At 38.8% G+C, this 15,374-nt stretch overlaps 1 protein-coding gene across 2 annotated transcripts in view; it reads right to left on the bottom strand.

Moving 5' to 3' along the window:
- The window catches only part of BANK1 (B cell scaffold protein with ankyrin repeats 1), a 320,374-nt gene that overhangs the window by 221,587 nt on the left and 83,413 nt on the right, over positions 1 to 15,374 (bottom strand). For both annotated transcript variants that reach the window (XM_081597071.1, XM_081597082.1), the window contains exon 3: positions 7,414 to 7,568. In XM_081597071.1, the coding sequence (XP_081453197.1) occupies positions 7,414 to 7,568 (155 nt within the window). The remainder of the gene's footprint in view (positions 1 to 7,413; positions 7,569 to 15,374) is intronic.

Below are 15,374 nucleotides of genomic sequence, written 5' to 3'. Positions count from 1 at the left end.
GGTGCCATCTGGGAAGCCAGGTGCTTCCCTGGGCTGCTTCTTATGCACCAGATTCTCTCCCATCTTTCAACCATCTCCAGAGAAGAGGTCTAAACAAAAGATAAGCACACTGACCACCCCCAAGGAGGCACTGACATCTCATTTGTAACTGGGACGAGCTCCAAGGGCATGTAATCTCTGCAGATGCACTTATTTTAATGTTCTACTATCACACCTTGAAATGCTTAATAATTAGAACTGGGGTCTCTATCTTTTCATTTTACACTGGGCCCTGCTAATTAGGAAGCTGCTCTTATTTGCACATAATGTTGGCATGCTCTTGAGTTTCTACTCTCCCTCCATCTCCTCATACTTATCCTCCTCACCAAGGTCCAACTCAGCTTTCACATCCAACTTCCAAAGGGATCATAAAACATTTCACACCTGTACTCCTCATTTGACCCTTTCTAAGTCATGCTCTCTGGTCTTAATAAGTTTTTAATGCCTATGTTGAGGCTTCCCAGACAGATTTTAAACACCCTGAAGGTATTTTTATTTTTTATATCATTTTGGCATCTTGTAAGAATTAGGTACATAAGAGGTACTCTGGGGAACTACCTGGTGGCTCCAGGTTAAGACTTCACCTTCCAATGCAGGGGGTGTGGGTTGGGGAGTTAGGATCCCACATGACTCACAGCCAAAAAATAAAAACATAAAATACAAGCAATACTGTAACAAATTTAATAAAGACTTTAAAAATGGTCCAAATCAAAAAGAATCTTTAAAAAAAATTGAAAAGAGGCAATCTATATGTATTTTTAAATTGAGATGGAATAAGCCTATAAAAATATGACTTTTTTTTTTTTTTTTACATTGAGCAAGCATTATTCCTTATCCCCCTCAGGACTCACAGTTTCATCTGCTTCTTGCATCTCTATGTTCAAAGAGGGCTGCTGAGGAGGGAAGGCCTGCACTCATCCAGCCCTGTTTGTAATTATTATGAAAGTGAAAAGAGGGAAAGTGTTAGTTGCTCAGTCGTGTCTAACTTTTGCAACCCAGGGACTGTAGCTCACCAGGCTCCTCTGTCCATGGAATTCTCCAGGCAAGAATACTGGAGCAGGTTGCCATTCCCTTCTCCAGGGGATCTTTCAGACCCAGGGACTGAACCTGAGGCACCTGCACTGCAGGCAGATTCTTAATCTCTGAGTCATTGGGGAGGCCTTAATTATTATGGACATCTTAATTAAAGCTACAATTATATGGACACATTTAATTCAATGGAGGAACTATTAGAACACTCAAATGGTCATAAATTCAGTTTTATCAGAAGATGCTCTTTTGCTCTCAATCTAACTTCTTTGTTTATCCCTTATCTGGCTCTGAGCATTCAAATTGTGAAAGAGTTATAATAATAATCACTACCAAACTCTCTAGATTTGCTGCATTGTAAACAAACTTCAAGACCTCACTAAAAGGGCTGGAACTTTGTCTGCAGTACAACACATCGGTAGTGGAGTTTCCAGATTGTCAGGGTGGGTACCCTTCTAGACTTTAATGAATCATTAAACACAGGTAACAAAGGATTTTGATCCTCGTGGATCATATCAGCTTACTTTGACTTATGCACCCAGACCAATGGCTCTTTTCATATATTCATAATTAATAGGAACTAGCTCTACAAGCACAGTTGTACGGGCATGGGCCTTATTAAGCCAGCACTGGGCAAGTCCCTGAAGCTGACCCTGACGTGACCTGTGACTGCAGAGCAAGGATTAGATTATGGCAACGGTTCCAAATTTGGCTGCTAATTCTCACCTTGGAGAATCACCTGGGAAGCTTTTAAAACTCCCAATGTCCAGGCCAAAACTCAGACTATTTACATCTGAATCTCTAGCAGTAGGATTCAGACATTTTTACTTTGTAAAATCTCCCCTAGTCATCCCTATATGCTGCTTAATTTGAGAAACACTTGGTTAAAGGGAAAAAACACCTTTTTGTCACTGTAAAACCTTACCACTGAAGGGGTAATGCTTCACAACATAGACATTTTAGGCAGTGACACACACAATAATCTTTTGCTGCTTTTACTGTTATGTTTCAATTAAATCATAGGACCTGACTTGCTAAGGTTGGTTATCAAGATCTAATGTGTGATTTGATGTCCAAAATAAGTGGGCAGTGCTGTTAGTTTCTGTGTGTTGTTTTAAACTGTATTCAGTGCCAAGGAGTGAATGGGAAGGAGCTAATCTCAGAGGTTTTTGTAGCTTCCCCATGCGCCCTGCTAAGAGTCACACTCCTTCATATATTCTCAGAGTTTCTCTAGATTCACCGGTTATACAATCTGTGGTCTGAACAGATTTGGGTTTGGAGACTCATATTATGGTTGCAGACATAGAGATATACATTAGTGAAGGTCAAATAAAATGAAGGTCTTTACCAGAAATTGTGCCATGTTCTAGGACTCAGAAAAACAAATCAATGAAATTAATATAGCTATAATTGCTGAAAAAGCCCATTAAAAGGTTTCTTTGTGGTGATACTATAACTTTAAGAATTAAATTTGCTCAAAAATCAACAAGTAACCAGTCTTATCTGAATAGTAGCTGTGGAAGAATAACATAAACATAAAGAAATATCAGTTAACTATATGAAAGGAAGTAAAGGGTGGAGGAAAGCTGAGATTGCAGCAAATTCTACCAAAAGGAAGGGAAAATGCCATATTGAATTCCCACCTACCCAGATAAGACAAGATAAAAATAAGCTCCTCCTAGCTGCTCTTTAGGATGGAAGAAGCAATAGAGAGGCCATTACTGACCCATGACTGGGGCTCCAGGAGAGGCAGGAGGCATTTAGAGCAAACCACAGTATTTCTGAAAGGGCCATTGAGGAAAACACTCAAAGGATCCCTCTTAAAGCTTCAGGTCAAATCCATTAAAAAATTATCCAGTGACTGGATCACTGTTTAGAGATGAAACCTCTACAACAAGAAGGGCTTCCCAGGTAGTGCGAGTGGTAAAGAATCCTCCTGCCAATGCAGGAGATGTAAGAGAAGTGGGTTTGATCCGTGGGCTGGGAAGATCCCCTTCCCACTCCAGTATTCTTGCCTGGAGAATTCCACGGACAGAGGAGCCTGGTGGGCTACAGTCCATGGGGTGGCAAAGAGTCGGACACAAGTGAACCAACTTAGCACAGCATAGCACAGCTCTAACAAGTCATCATAGAACAATTGCTCAGACTGCAGACAAGCCTCTGAAGAAGAGCACCGCCTCCTTGATGCCATTCCTAGGGTGATTTGAAGGTGACCTATCACTGAGAGGTATGAATGTATTTTCTATCCTCTGGCACAGGATTTAACCTTGACACTACTAACATTTTGGGACCAGAGAAGTCACTGCTGTGGGGACCACCCCGTGCACTATGGGATTTTTAGTAGCATCTCTGGTTTCTACTCAGCAGATGCCAGGAGCAACCCCCAGTTATGACAAACCTGTCTGTAGACTTTGCCAAATATCCCCTTGGGAGAGACAGCCAAATCACTCCCATATAAGAATCATTGTTCTGAGGGAATTTTCCTGAGAAATTAATGAAACTAGGACTTCGGGGTAAATACACAGCAAAGGGAAAAGAAGCTAGCAAATAACAGACCAGGTTCAGTTCTGGTTTAGATGTTATTTCAATAGGAGAAGGAGAAAGCAATGGCACCCCACTCCAGTACTCTTGCCTGGAAAATCCCATGGACGGAGGAGCCTGGTAGGCTGCAGTCCATGGGGTCGCTAAGAGTCAGACATGACTGAGCGACTTCACTTTCACTTTTCCCTTTCATGCACTGGAGAAGGAAATGGCAACCCACTCCAGTATTCTTGCCTGGAGAATCCCAGGGACAGCAGAGCCTGGTGGGCTGCCGTCTATGGGGTCGCACAGAGTCGGACACGACTGAAGCGACTTAGCAGCAGCAGCAATAGGAGAATGCCTCCCAAGTGGATAATTCATCAGGAACAAAATTGGGTAAGGTTACTTTGAACAATGGACTTGTTTGGAAGACTTAGAACTCACTGATTTCATATCTCTCATGATACATTACCCCATACAAGACAAAATCAAGAGGAATATGCTAGAAAAGCAAGTATCTTGGCCCATAAAAACAACAAAAAGCTTAACAAACACTAAAGCAGAACAAAGATTGCTAATACTAGAAAAGGGAAAAGAAGAGGCTGAATTAAGCAGATTTAAACTGTTAAGACCCATTTAGGTGTTTCTTAAAAAGACAGAGAATAACTTACATAAATAGAACACTGGAGGCACATCTTCACTAGTACACACACACACACACACACACACACACACACACACACACTGGAGGCACATCTTCACTAGTACACACACACACACACACACACACACACACACACACACACACACACACACACACACACACACACAAAACCTGTCAAAAGAAAAAAATGTTTTTCTGCTGTTTTTAAAGTGGCACAAATTTCAAGGTCCAGGAAAGGAGCAATGCCGGGAAAGATGATTAGGCAGAAGGAATCAAAAGGGCCAGGCTCCTGGGGTCAAATGCAGCAGCAGGCTCACCTGCAGCCTCAGTTACGCCAATAAAAGCCACTTCTCCAGAGCAGAGGAGGGCACAGGGAGGGCACTTCGCTAGCGGCAGGTCTACAGACTCAAGCCATTCTGCAGCAAGAGAGAGCAGGAGAGGCTTAAACTAATTCCCTGTTTATCAGACAGAATGAAGATGACACCAATAGAGTGAATCAGTCAGCTCAACAATGGCATGCCAGAAACTTTAAAGTGTATGAGGAAATTCATAGAATTTGAAGATACTGGGAGCAGAAGAGGCACATCTCAAATATGACCTGGTGACTGGCAATGACAGTCTTGTAAATTTCTAGATTTTGTACAACGGCAGAGAAGTCTCAAATATCATTTCTGGAGAGAGGAAGCTATACATTTAAGTGGATCCCATTTACCCAGTAACTTGAAGACTTCTCAGAAGCAAGTAAGCTCAAAGGTTGTGCTTTCAGACAACTGGTATAGACTGAATGCTGTCCTGGGCCTCCCAGCTGCTGCTAGTGGTAAAAGAACCCACCTCCCAATGCAGAAGACATAAGAGATGCAGGCTCCTGGTAAATCTGAAACATGATTTTCACTCATCTTTCTTGTTGTGCATGAAAACTGGGACATGAATTTAGACTATACTAAGATCTAGGTTCTAAGAATACAAGATTTTGACTTGGATGACTATTTTTGGTCCATGGATCAGTCTGTTTCAAGTTTTGACTGTGTACATGCTAAGTCGTTTCAGTCATGTCCAACTTTTTGCGACACTATGGACTGTAGCACTCCAGGCTTCTCTGTCCACGGGATTCTCCAGGCAAAAATACTGGAGTGGGTTGTCCTCCTCCAGGGGATCTTTCTGATCCAGGGTTTGAACCCATGTCTCTTGTATCTCCTGAATTACCACTTGGGAAGCTGGCTGGTGCTAAAATAGTCTTATATGATCTTTCAACTCTTAGGATTGTTTAAAAACTGGGGCTCCCAAGAAAGATTTTGAATTGAAATAATTTAATTCAGACCCTTCAGAGATTCTGATAGAATTTTATCCATGTAAATAAATAAAAGGCAGTCCACAATTCCACTATGGAAAGAACCCTGGTCCTCCCCCGCCACCTGAGTGCGTGATTTCTGCCTGGAGGGCAGTGGGATTTAATTTTTGGATTTTGATGTCTCTGCAATTTAATAATGGAAAGGCCTTATATTGTTCAAATTTTACTGTTGCAGATATTTTTAAAAGCAGCTAGTTAGACTCATTGCATAATTCTTGGTGAGCAATTTTTAGTTCCAGAGGGTTTTTTTTTTTTTTTTTGCTTTGACTTTACCTACTTGAGAATAGTCTTCATTTCCCTTTTATAGTCTCTTCTACTAATTTCTGTCTCTTCCATTATTTCTCACTCAATAGGAGCCGCTGGTTCTGATTGTTTGGCCTGGTCTTCCTTCCTCAAGTAGGCTGTAATATTTCTTTGCCTGATTCCTCTGTCTCGGTTCCCTCCAACCTGTACAGTTCCGGTTCCTGGGGTCTCTAAGGGAGTGCCAAATAAGTTTTTGTTCCTCTGGCACTGATAACGTAGTAACTTAAATTGGTGATTCTCCTGCTTGTGCAAGGTGTCTGGAGATGAGGGAAATAAGCTTTTCAAAATTGCACAGAACATTCTTCTTCTGCCAGGGCTGCTGGTATCATCAAGATCAGAGGATTCTCTCCCCAAATATGCCTCCCAATAAGCAGACAAGTAAGCTTCCCTGGTAGCTCAGCTGGAAAAGAATCCACCTGCAGTGCAGGAGACCCCAGTTTAATTTCTGGGTTGGGAAGATCCCCTGAAGAAGGGATAGGCTACCCACTCCAGTATTCTTGGGCTTCTCTGGTGGCTCAGATGGTAAAGAATCTGCCTCCTGCAATGCGGGAGACCTGGGTTCGATCCCTGGGTTGGGAAGATCCTCTGGAGAAGGGCATGGCAACCCACTCCAGTATTCTTGCCTGGAGAATCCCCATGGACAAAGGAGCCTGGTAGGCTACAGTCCATGGAGTTACAAAGAATTGGACATGACTGAGCAACTAAGCACGGTACAGCAAGCAGACAAGTGCAGCTCCTGTCACCTAAATACTGGCTTCTACCTGAAGGACCCTCTCATGCAACTCTCAAGCTTCTCCTGTATCTTTGGCTCTTTCTGCTCAAGTACACTGCAGACGTTGAGGGCCAGCATCCTTTTAGTTAATGGAGATTACATCGCCCAAATTTTGGTCAAGCTCCAGCATGGCTTATTTTAGTGGTTCAGTCCAGTGAAGACTTAGGAGGAAGAAATGTCAGCAACATGTATCCATATAACACCTCCTGAGAAATCTACTTGCTCTAACATTATATTTTTATTCTCAAACCAGCTCTTCTAGCTCTTATGATATTTCCACTTCATAACGTAGGCCTTTGACACATGTTTTATAATTGAAGATATGTGGTCCTAAAAAATAAGTATTTTCAAATTCTATTCAGGAACATATTTCCTTTCATGAAAATAAAATCTTCATCTGGTTAATACGAATCCAACTTTGCTTTGAACAGTTTGATACACACACACACACACACACACACACACACACACACACACATATATATAGCAATTGTAAATCTGTTTGCAACACATCAAGTAACATCTAATAATATGGTGCTTTCATGTATGTGTCAATATTCTATTACTCAACAAACACATATCAAATGCCTACTAACTGCCAGACATTGTTCTGCCATTCTGAGGACACAGCCAAGAACAGAGTAAACAAAAATACCTCTATATTGGAGCTTCTAGTGTTAGTTACATTTTAGTGAAATGCAGTATCCATTACAACAATAACAAGGTGTCTTTACTGACCTCACATGGAATCTCAGCAGGAAGCACCACTGCCTGTGGTATGGTGTTTCCTGAAGCTTCTGATAATTCTTCAACTTCCTTTCTCTCACTTATTTGCCCAGAATGTTCCTTTCTTAGGTCTGGTGGAATAATGATCTCCAGGTAGTCCCCAGAACCTAAAGGAAAGTTCATTAATATGGATTATAATACAGCTAAGGCCATATTAAGTTCTTCCACTGTTATGAAAACTAATTGCTGAACAGTTGATTTAATCAATATATGGGACAACCAAACTGAGTTTAAGATAGTCAAAATAATTGAACCAGTGTTAATAATTAAAATGATGCCTCATAATTTAACTATTATTATAATCTTAGCTACTAAACTAAATCAAATACATATTTTCATCTACTAGGTAAATATTTCCCCCCCAAAAAATCCAAATACCACTTTATATTAAAACAGTAAATCTGAAAAACATAAAACTATCTCTTTTCAATGACTGCAAATAAGAAAATTTATTCATTTAAAATCAGAACAATTTAACTCAGAACAGTTATTTACCCTTTATGTATTTTCCAATTTTTTAAAACAATAGGCATAACTAGGAGATAGTCACTAACCAAACTAATATTTCTATGAAACACTAGTTTAATAGTGAAATATTAGTGTTCATCAAAACGTTAATGTGTCCTGTGAAAAAAGTGTCTTCAATTAAATGATATGGGTTTCTTTATGGTAGTACTATTAAGAACACTAAAATATGCTAATGTGAACTTTGAATATAAGAAGGAGAAAAGTATTTGATGTTTTAAAAATGTAACAGTAATTCAGCATTCAGTCTCAATCATTAAAAAAACTTTACTGAAGAAAAGAAGAGTGGTGTGAAGAGAGATGGACAATATTTTTATTGTCCAAAGTCCAAAGCATTTCCTTAGGGCACAGAACCAATATGACTGAAACCAAGGCGCTCACAACAGACACTCACAACTGTCGTCTGTCTTTGGCCAACCACAAAAGTACCCCTCAAATTCCCGAAGAAGGGTACTGGAGGAAAGGAAAACAGCTCCTGACAGCTAGAAATTGTCCTGATACCTTGTGAAGGCCTTGATGTTGCTAGATGGTGGCCTCCTGTCCTGTTGAACACCAAAAATCTCACAGAAAATCACCACTACTAGACCATCTGCCACCATGATGGATCCAGTCAGAGATCAGGCTACTTTGTAATCATGTCTGAACCCAGGCAAAAACATGAACATTATCCAAACCACAAAAGGAACCAAATATCCTGAATCCTGGCTCCTGTGAGCGACTTTGCTTCTCTACCAAGTCTAGCCTCAGCCTCTTTCCATATTTACCTTCCAGGTAGGGTAACCAACTCCTCCCAGTTTGCTTGGGATTTGTGGGAGGTTGTGTGCTGAAAATGCTGCACCCCAGAAACCCCTCAGTTGCTGGGAGAGCCGGTTACCCAGCTTCTCAGTAAGCGTCATTAATAACACAAATCATAAAATTACACTTGCTTTTTGACAGCAAGCAAACAATAGCAAAGCCCTGCTTCCATGAACACTTCCTCAAATCACAATACAACCCTAAATCCTACAGTAAGTCTTTTCTTACTACAATGTTACTGAGATGCCCCATGGTTCGCCATGGTAGCCTTCACTTCATTGCTACTAGACAAAAAAATGAATAATAGTTCAAGTATAGGTGTGTTCCAAGTTCCTCTGGCAAAATGAAATTGACAAGATGACAAGGAAGAAGAGTCAAAGGCAATATAGATGAAGATCTATATATAGATGAAGGTGGCTAGAATTTTGGTGTCATTGCATCTCAAAAGTGAAGTCACCATTCCTATCAGAGAAGCAGAGTAAAAAAGTGATGTCCTCTGGAGAGGAGCTGTCCCTATGCTACACCTAAGAAGGAGTGTTGGTTTTTGTTTTTTTTTCTTCTATCTTATGAAAGTTACAGAATAAAAGTACAAAAGCACCTGGGATTTCCAGATTCTCCCAGTACCAGTCTTGCTTGAAATGGCATGAAAAACAGCCTTTATTTCTCTAACAATTTAAGGCACTCCCATAAGCAGTCTTTTTCTCTCTTTCTCTCTCACACTCTTTCATACAGACCCCAAAACAATGAAAGGTTGTATAGAACTGGCTCAATCACTTTGTGAATTGATGAAAGAACAAGAGAACTGATTTTATTTTATGCATCTTAAGAGGTATATGCTGTTCCACCGTAGCAGTATCTAGGATGTTTTCTGCTAATTCATCTGTGGAATTAGGTTAGGAAGAGCTATTTTCTTTACTCTGAGGACATAATCATACATGTGCAAAATATTTATCTCTATGAATGCTCACAGATCTGTTTATAATGTGGAAAATTAGGAGCAGTCTAAGCAATAACAGACCAGATAAAAATATCTAATGTGATAAAAGATGTCACTAATTAAAATTCTATCAAAGAACATTTAACAGTAAGGAACAAGTTTATGACATAAGTGAAAAAATTCAAGTTACAAAATTGTCCATTTTGTAGGTTCCCATTTTAGTAAAATAAGAAGTACGGGACTTCCTGTTTCAGGTTCCATATTTAAGGAGCTTTGGAAGTCACCACTCCATCCTAACAAACAAAGAGCTGAACAGACTAAAAATTCAGCAACTCTTCTTTGATCAATTTTTTGTTTGTTTATGTTTGTGCTGGGTATTCATTGCAGCACCGGCTTTTCTTCAGTTGTACAAGCGGGGGCTACTCTCTAGTTGTGGTGCACACCTTCTCGTGGCCGTGGCTTCTGAAGTGCAATTGACAAATTGCTGGACAGTCAACAGAGGACAAGTCTGAGAGTTAAAATCTCCAGGAGGGTTCAGCTACAAGGTTGGAGGGGACACATTATTTTGAAATTTAGCTCTAGGAGCTTGACCAGATTCCCGCAGCAAATATTGGGAAACAGTATTCCTACGGAAATGGAAACAACCTTAGACACTCCAGAGCACTCGAGTCTTCTTAAAAGGCCTGCCCTCAGGAAAAACTGGGTAATCAGAGCCTAATCTACTAAGATATTTTCAGAGTCTAACTGACCACAGGAAGGGAAATAACTAACTGTAGCCCACTATAACAATCCTCTCTCACCTAAAGGGGACGAACAAACGGAGAAATTCTTGTGAGGTTCACAGTCGACAGGCGTAGGCTTACTAAAGGACTGAGACTTAATCACAGCACTCTAGAAAGCCTCCTCCCCAAACCTCACCACTGCATTACTAAAGGTCTATTTGCAACAGTTCTTTTTACAGAATATATTATGTTTGTGCTTTGTGTGCTATGGCCCTTCAGTTGTATCCGACTCTTCCCAACTCTATGGACTGTAGTCCGCCCTCTGCCCATGGGATTCTCCAGGCAAGAATACTGGAGTGGGTCCCACGCCCTCCTACGGGGTATCTTCCCAACTCAGGGATCGAACCCACGTATCTTATGTCTCCTGCACCGGCAGATGCGTTCTTTACCACTAGTGCCACCGGGGAAGCCCACATTATGTCTAATTATCAAGAAAAATTACAAGGCATACATACCGAAAGGAAGGGAGTACAATCTGAAGAGACCCGGGAGAAAGCATTTGTTTTCTGTTTTTATTACCTTGTTCTTTTTTCCTGTTTTCTCTTCAACTGTTTTTCTGCCATTGTGTTTTATTGAACATTTTATATGATTCCATTTTTCTTCTTTTTTATTTAGCATATCAGTCATACTCAAAAACGTTTTTAGTGGTTATCCTAGAGTTTGCAGTATGCATTTACAACTAATCCAAGTACACTTTCAAATAACACTGTACCACTTTATAGATAGTTTTAGTACCTTATAATAATAAAATGACTACTCCTCCCTCCTATACTTTATATTACTGCTTTCATTTATGTCATTATATATAAACATACACAAGCATATATATGCAAACTTCATATCATATATTATATAAGCATACATTATTGAATATATTGTTGATATTATTTTGAACAAACTATTACCTTCTAGATCAATCACAAATAGTAAATATATATACATATATATTGTATTTTTATCTTCAGTTATTCCTTTTTTGATGCTACAGATCTGAATTTCTGATCTATATTACTTTTCTTGTCACTATAAAACTTCTTTTAACTTTTCTTTCGAGCAGGTCCACTGATAATAAATTTTTCAATATTTTTTCCTGAGGAAAATGTCATACTAACAATAAACAAGTGGAATTGGAAGTTAAAAATGGAATACCACTTACAATAGTCCCTCTAGCTTTTTCTTTGTCCCTCCTCAAAATTAAATACTTAGGTATAAATCTAACAAAATATGTACAATATCAATATGATGAAAACCACAAAACTCTGATAACAAAAATCAAGTAAGAACTAAGTAAATGGAAAGATATTCTACGTTCATGGATAGAAAAACTCAACAGTGTCAAGATGTCTGTTCCTCCCAATTTTCTCTATAGATTCAATTCAATCACAATAAAAATATCAGAAAATTACAGATATGGACAAATTGATTCTAAAGTTTAAATGGAGAGGTAAGAGATCCAGAGCAGGTGGAGAACAGTGTTGAAGGTGAAGAACAGTGTTGGAAGACTGACACTACACTACTTCAATACGTACTATAAAGCTACAGTGATCAAGACAGTGTGGTCTTGGGAAAAGAATAATCAAACAGTACAACGGAACACAATCAAGAGCCAAGAAATAGAATCACATAAACATGGTTAACTCATCTTTGAGCAAGGGAAAAAACCAATACAATGAGGCAAAAAAAGTCACTTCAACAAATGGTGATGGAATGACTAAATATTCATATGCAAAAAAAAAGCATCAAGATACAAACCTTACAACAATCACAAAAATTAACTAAAACTGGATCCTAGACATAAATGTATATGAAATTATAAAACTAGAAGACATTAATAACAGAAGAAAAAACCTAGATGACTTTGGGTATGATGATGCATTTTTAGACACAACACTGAAGTTATGATCCATGAAAGAAATAATTCATAAGCTGGACTTCATTAAAATGAAAAACATGTCTGCAAAAGACAATGTCTAGAGAATTAGAAGATAAGCCATAGATTTGGAGAAGATATTTGTAAAAGACACATTTAGAAAAGGACTGTTTTCCAAAATTTATAAAGAACTCAAATTCAACAATTAAGAAAACAACCAAATCAATTTAAAATCAAAGTTCTTAAATATCTCACCAAAGAAGATATATAGGTAGAAAATAGGCATATGAAAAGATGCTCCACTTACTTCTTCTTTTCCTATCTGTATTCCTTTTATTTCTTTTTCAGCTCTGATTGCTGTGGCCAAAACTTCCAAAACTATGTTGAATAGTAGTGGTGAAAGTGGGCATCCTTGCCTTGTTCCTGACTTTAGGGGAAATGCTTTCAACTTTTCACCATTGAGGATAATGTTTGCTGTGGGTTTGTCATATATAGCTTTTACTATGTTGAGCTATGTTCCTTCTATTCCTGCTTTCTGGAGGGTTTTTATCATAAATGGATGTTGAATTTTGTCAAAGGCTTTTTCTGCATCTATTGAGATAATCATATGGTTTTTATCTTTCAATTTGTTAATGTGGTGTATTACATTGATTGATTTGCAGATGTTAAAGAAACCTTGCATTCCCGGGATAAAGCCCACTTGGTCATGATGTATGATCTTTTTAATATGATGTTGGATTCTGTTTGCTAGAATTTTATTAAGGATTTTTGCATCTATGTTCATCAGTGATATTGGCCTGTAGTTTTCTTTTTTTGTGGCATCTTTAACTCTCACTGTTTGCAGATGATATGATCCTCTACATAGAAAACCCTAAAGATTCTACCAGAAAATTACTAGAGCTAATCAATGAATATAGTAAAGTTGCAGGATATAAAATTAACACACAGAAATCCCTTGCATTCCTATGCACCAATAATGAGAAAACAGAAAGAGAAATTAAGGAAACAATACCATTCACCATTGAAACAAAAAGAATAAAATACTTAGGAATATATCTACCTAAAGAAACAAAAGACTTATATATAGAAAACTATAAAACACTGATGAAAGAAATCAAAGAGGACACAAACAGATGGAGAAATACACTGTGTTCATGGATTGGAAGAATTAATATAGTCAAAATGAGTATACTACCCAAAGCAATCTATAGATTCAATGCAATCCCTATCAAGCTACCAATGGTATTTTTCACAGAACTAGAACAAATCATTTCACAATTTGTATGGAAATATAAGAAACCTCGAATAGCCAAAGCAATCTTGAGAAAGAAGAATGGAACTGGAAGAATCAATCTGCCTGACTTCAGGCTCTACTACAAAGCCACAGTCATCGAGACAGTATGGTACTGGCACAAAGATAGAAATATTGAGCAATGGAACAAAATAGAAAGCCCAGAGGTAAATCCACGCACCTATGGACACCTTATCTTCGACAAAGGAGGCAAGAATATACAACGGAGAAAAGACAATCTCTTTAACATGTGGTGCTGGGAAAACTGGTCAACCACTTGCAAAAGAATGAAACTAGAACACTTCCTAACACCATACGCAAAAATAAACTCAAAATGGATTAAAGATCTAAATGTAAGACCAGAAACTATAAAACTCTTAGAGGAAAACATAGGCAAAACACTCTCTGACATAAATCACAGCAGGATCCTCCACGACCCACCTCCCAGAATATTGGAAATAAAAGCAAAAATAAACAAATTGGACCTAATTAAAATTAAAAGCTTCTGCACAACAAAGGAAACCATAAGCAAGGTGAAATGACAGCCTTCAGAATGGGATAAATAGCAAACGAAGCAACAGACAAACAATTAATCTCAAAAATATACAATCAACTCCTGCAGCTCAATTTCAGAAAAATAAACGACCCAATCAAAAAAATGTACCAAAGAACTAAACAGACATTTCTCCAAAGAACATATACAGATGGCTAACAAACACATGGAAAGATGCTCAACATCACTTATTATTAGAGAAATGCAAATCAAAACCACAATGAGGTACCATTTCACGCCCGTCAGAATGGCTGCTACCCAAAAGTCTACAAGCAATAAATGTTGGAGAGGGTGTGGAGAAAAGGGAACCCTCTTACACTGTTGGTGGGAATGCAAACTAGTACAGCCACTATGGAGAACAGTGTGGAGATTCCTTAAAAAACTGGGAATAGAACTGCCATATGACCCAGCAATCCCACTACTGGGCATACACACCGAGGAAACCAGAATGGAAAGAGACACGTGTACCCCAATGTTCATCGCAGCACTGTTTACAATAGCCAGGACATGGAAGCAACCTAGATGTCCATCAGCAGACGAATGGATAAGGAAGCTGTGGTACATATTCACAATGGAATATTACTCAGCCATTAAAAAGATTACATTTGAATCAGTTCTATTGAGATGGATGAAACTGGAGCCCATTATACAGAGTGAAGTAAGCCAGAAAGAAAAATACCAATACAGTATACTAATGCATATATATGGAATTTGAAAGATGGTAACGATAACCCTATATGTGAGACAGAATAAGAGACACAGATGCATAGAACAGTCTTTTGGACTCTGAGGGAGAAGGTGAGGGTGGGACGTTCTGAGAGAATAGCATTGAAACATGTATATTATCATATGTGAAACAGAACACCATTCCAGGTTCGATGCATGAGACAAATGCTCAGGGCTTGGGCAATGGGATGACCCAGAGGGATGGGATGGGGAGGGAGGTGGGAGGGGGGTTCAGGATGGGGGACACATGTAAACCCATGGCTGATTTATGTCAATGTATGGCAAAAACCACTACAATATTGTAATTAGCCCCCAAGTAAAATAAATAAATTTATTAAAAAAAAAAAAAAGATGCTCGACTTGTATGTCATCAGGGAAATGCAAATTAAAATAAAAATGAAATAGCTCTATACACCTGTTATACACCTATTAGA

The sequence above is a fragment of the Giraffa tippelskirchi genome, chromosome 1 (genome assembly GCF_054371585.1).
Source record: "Giraffa tippelskirchi isolate mGirTip1 chromosome 1, T2T-mGirTip1v1.2.pri, whole genome shotgun sequence".
Taxonomy (NCBI): Eukaryota; Metazoa; Chordata; class Mammalia; order Artiodactyla; family Giraffidae; genus Giraffa; species Giraffa tippelskirchi.
The sequence above is the reverse complement of the archived record's forward strand: the minus strand, read 5'-3'. Positions and strand labels throughout refer to the sequence as shown.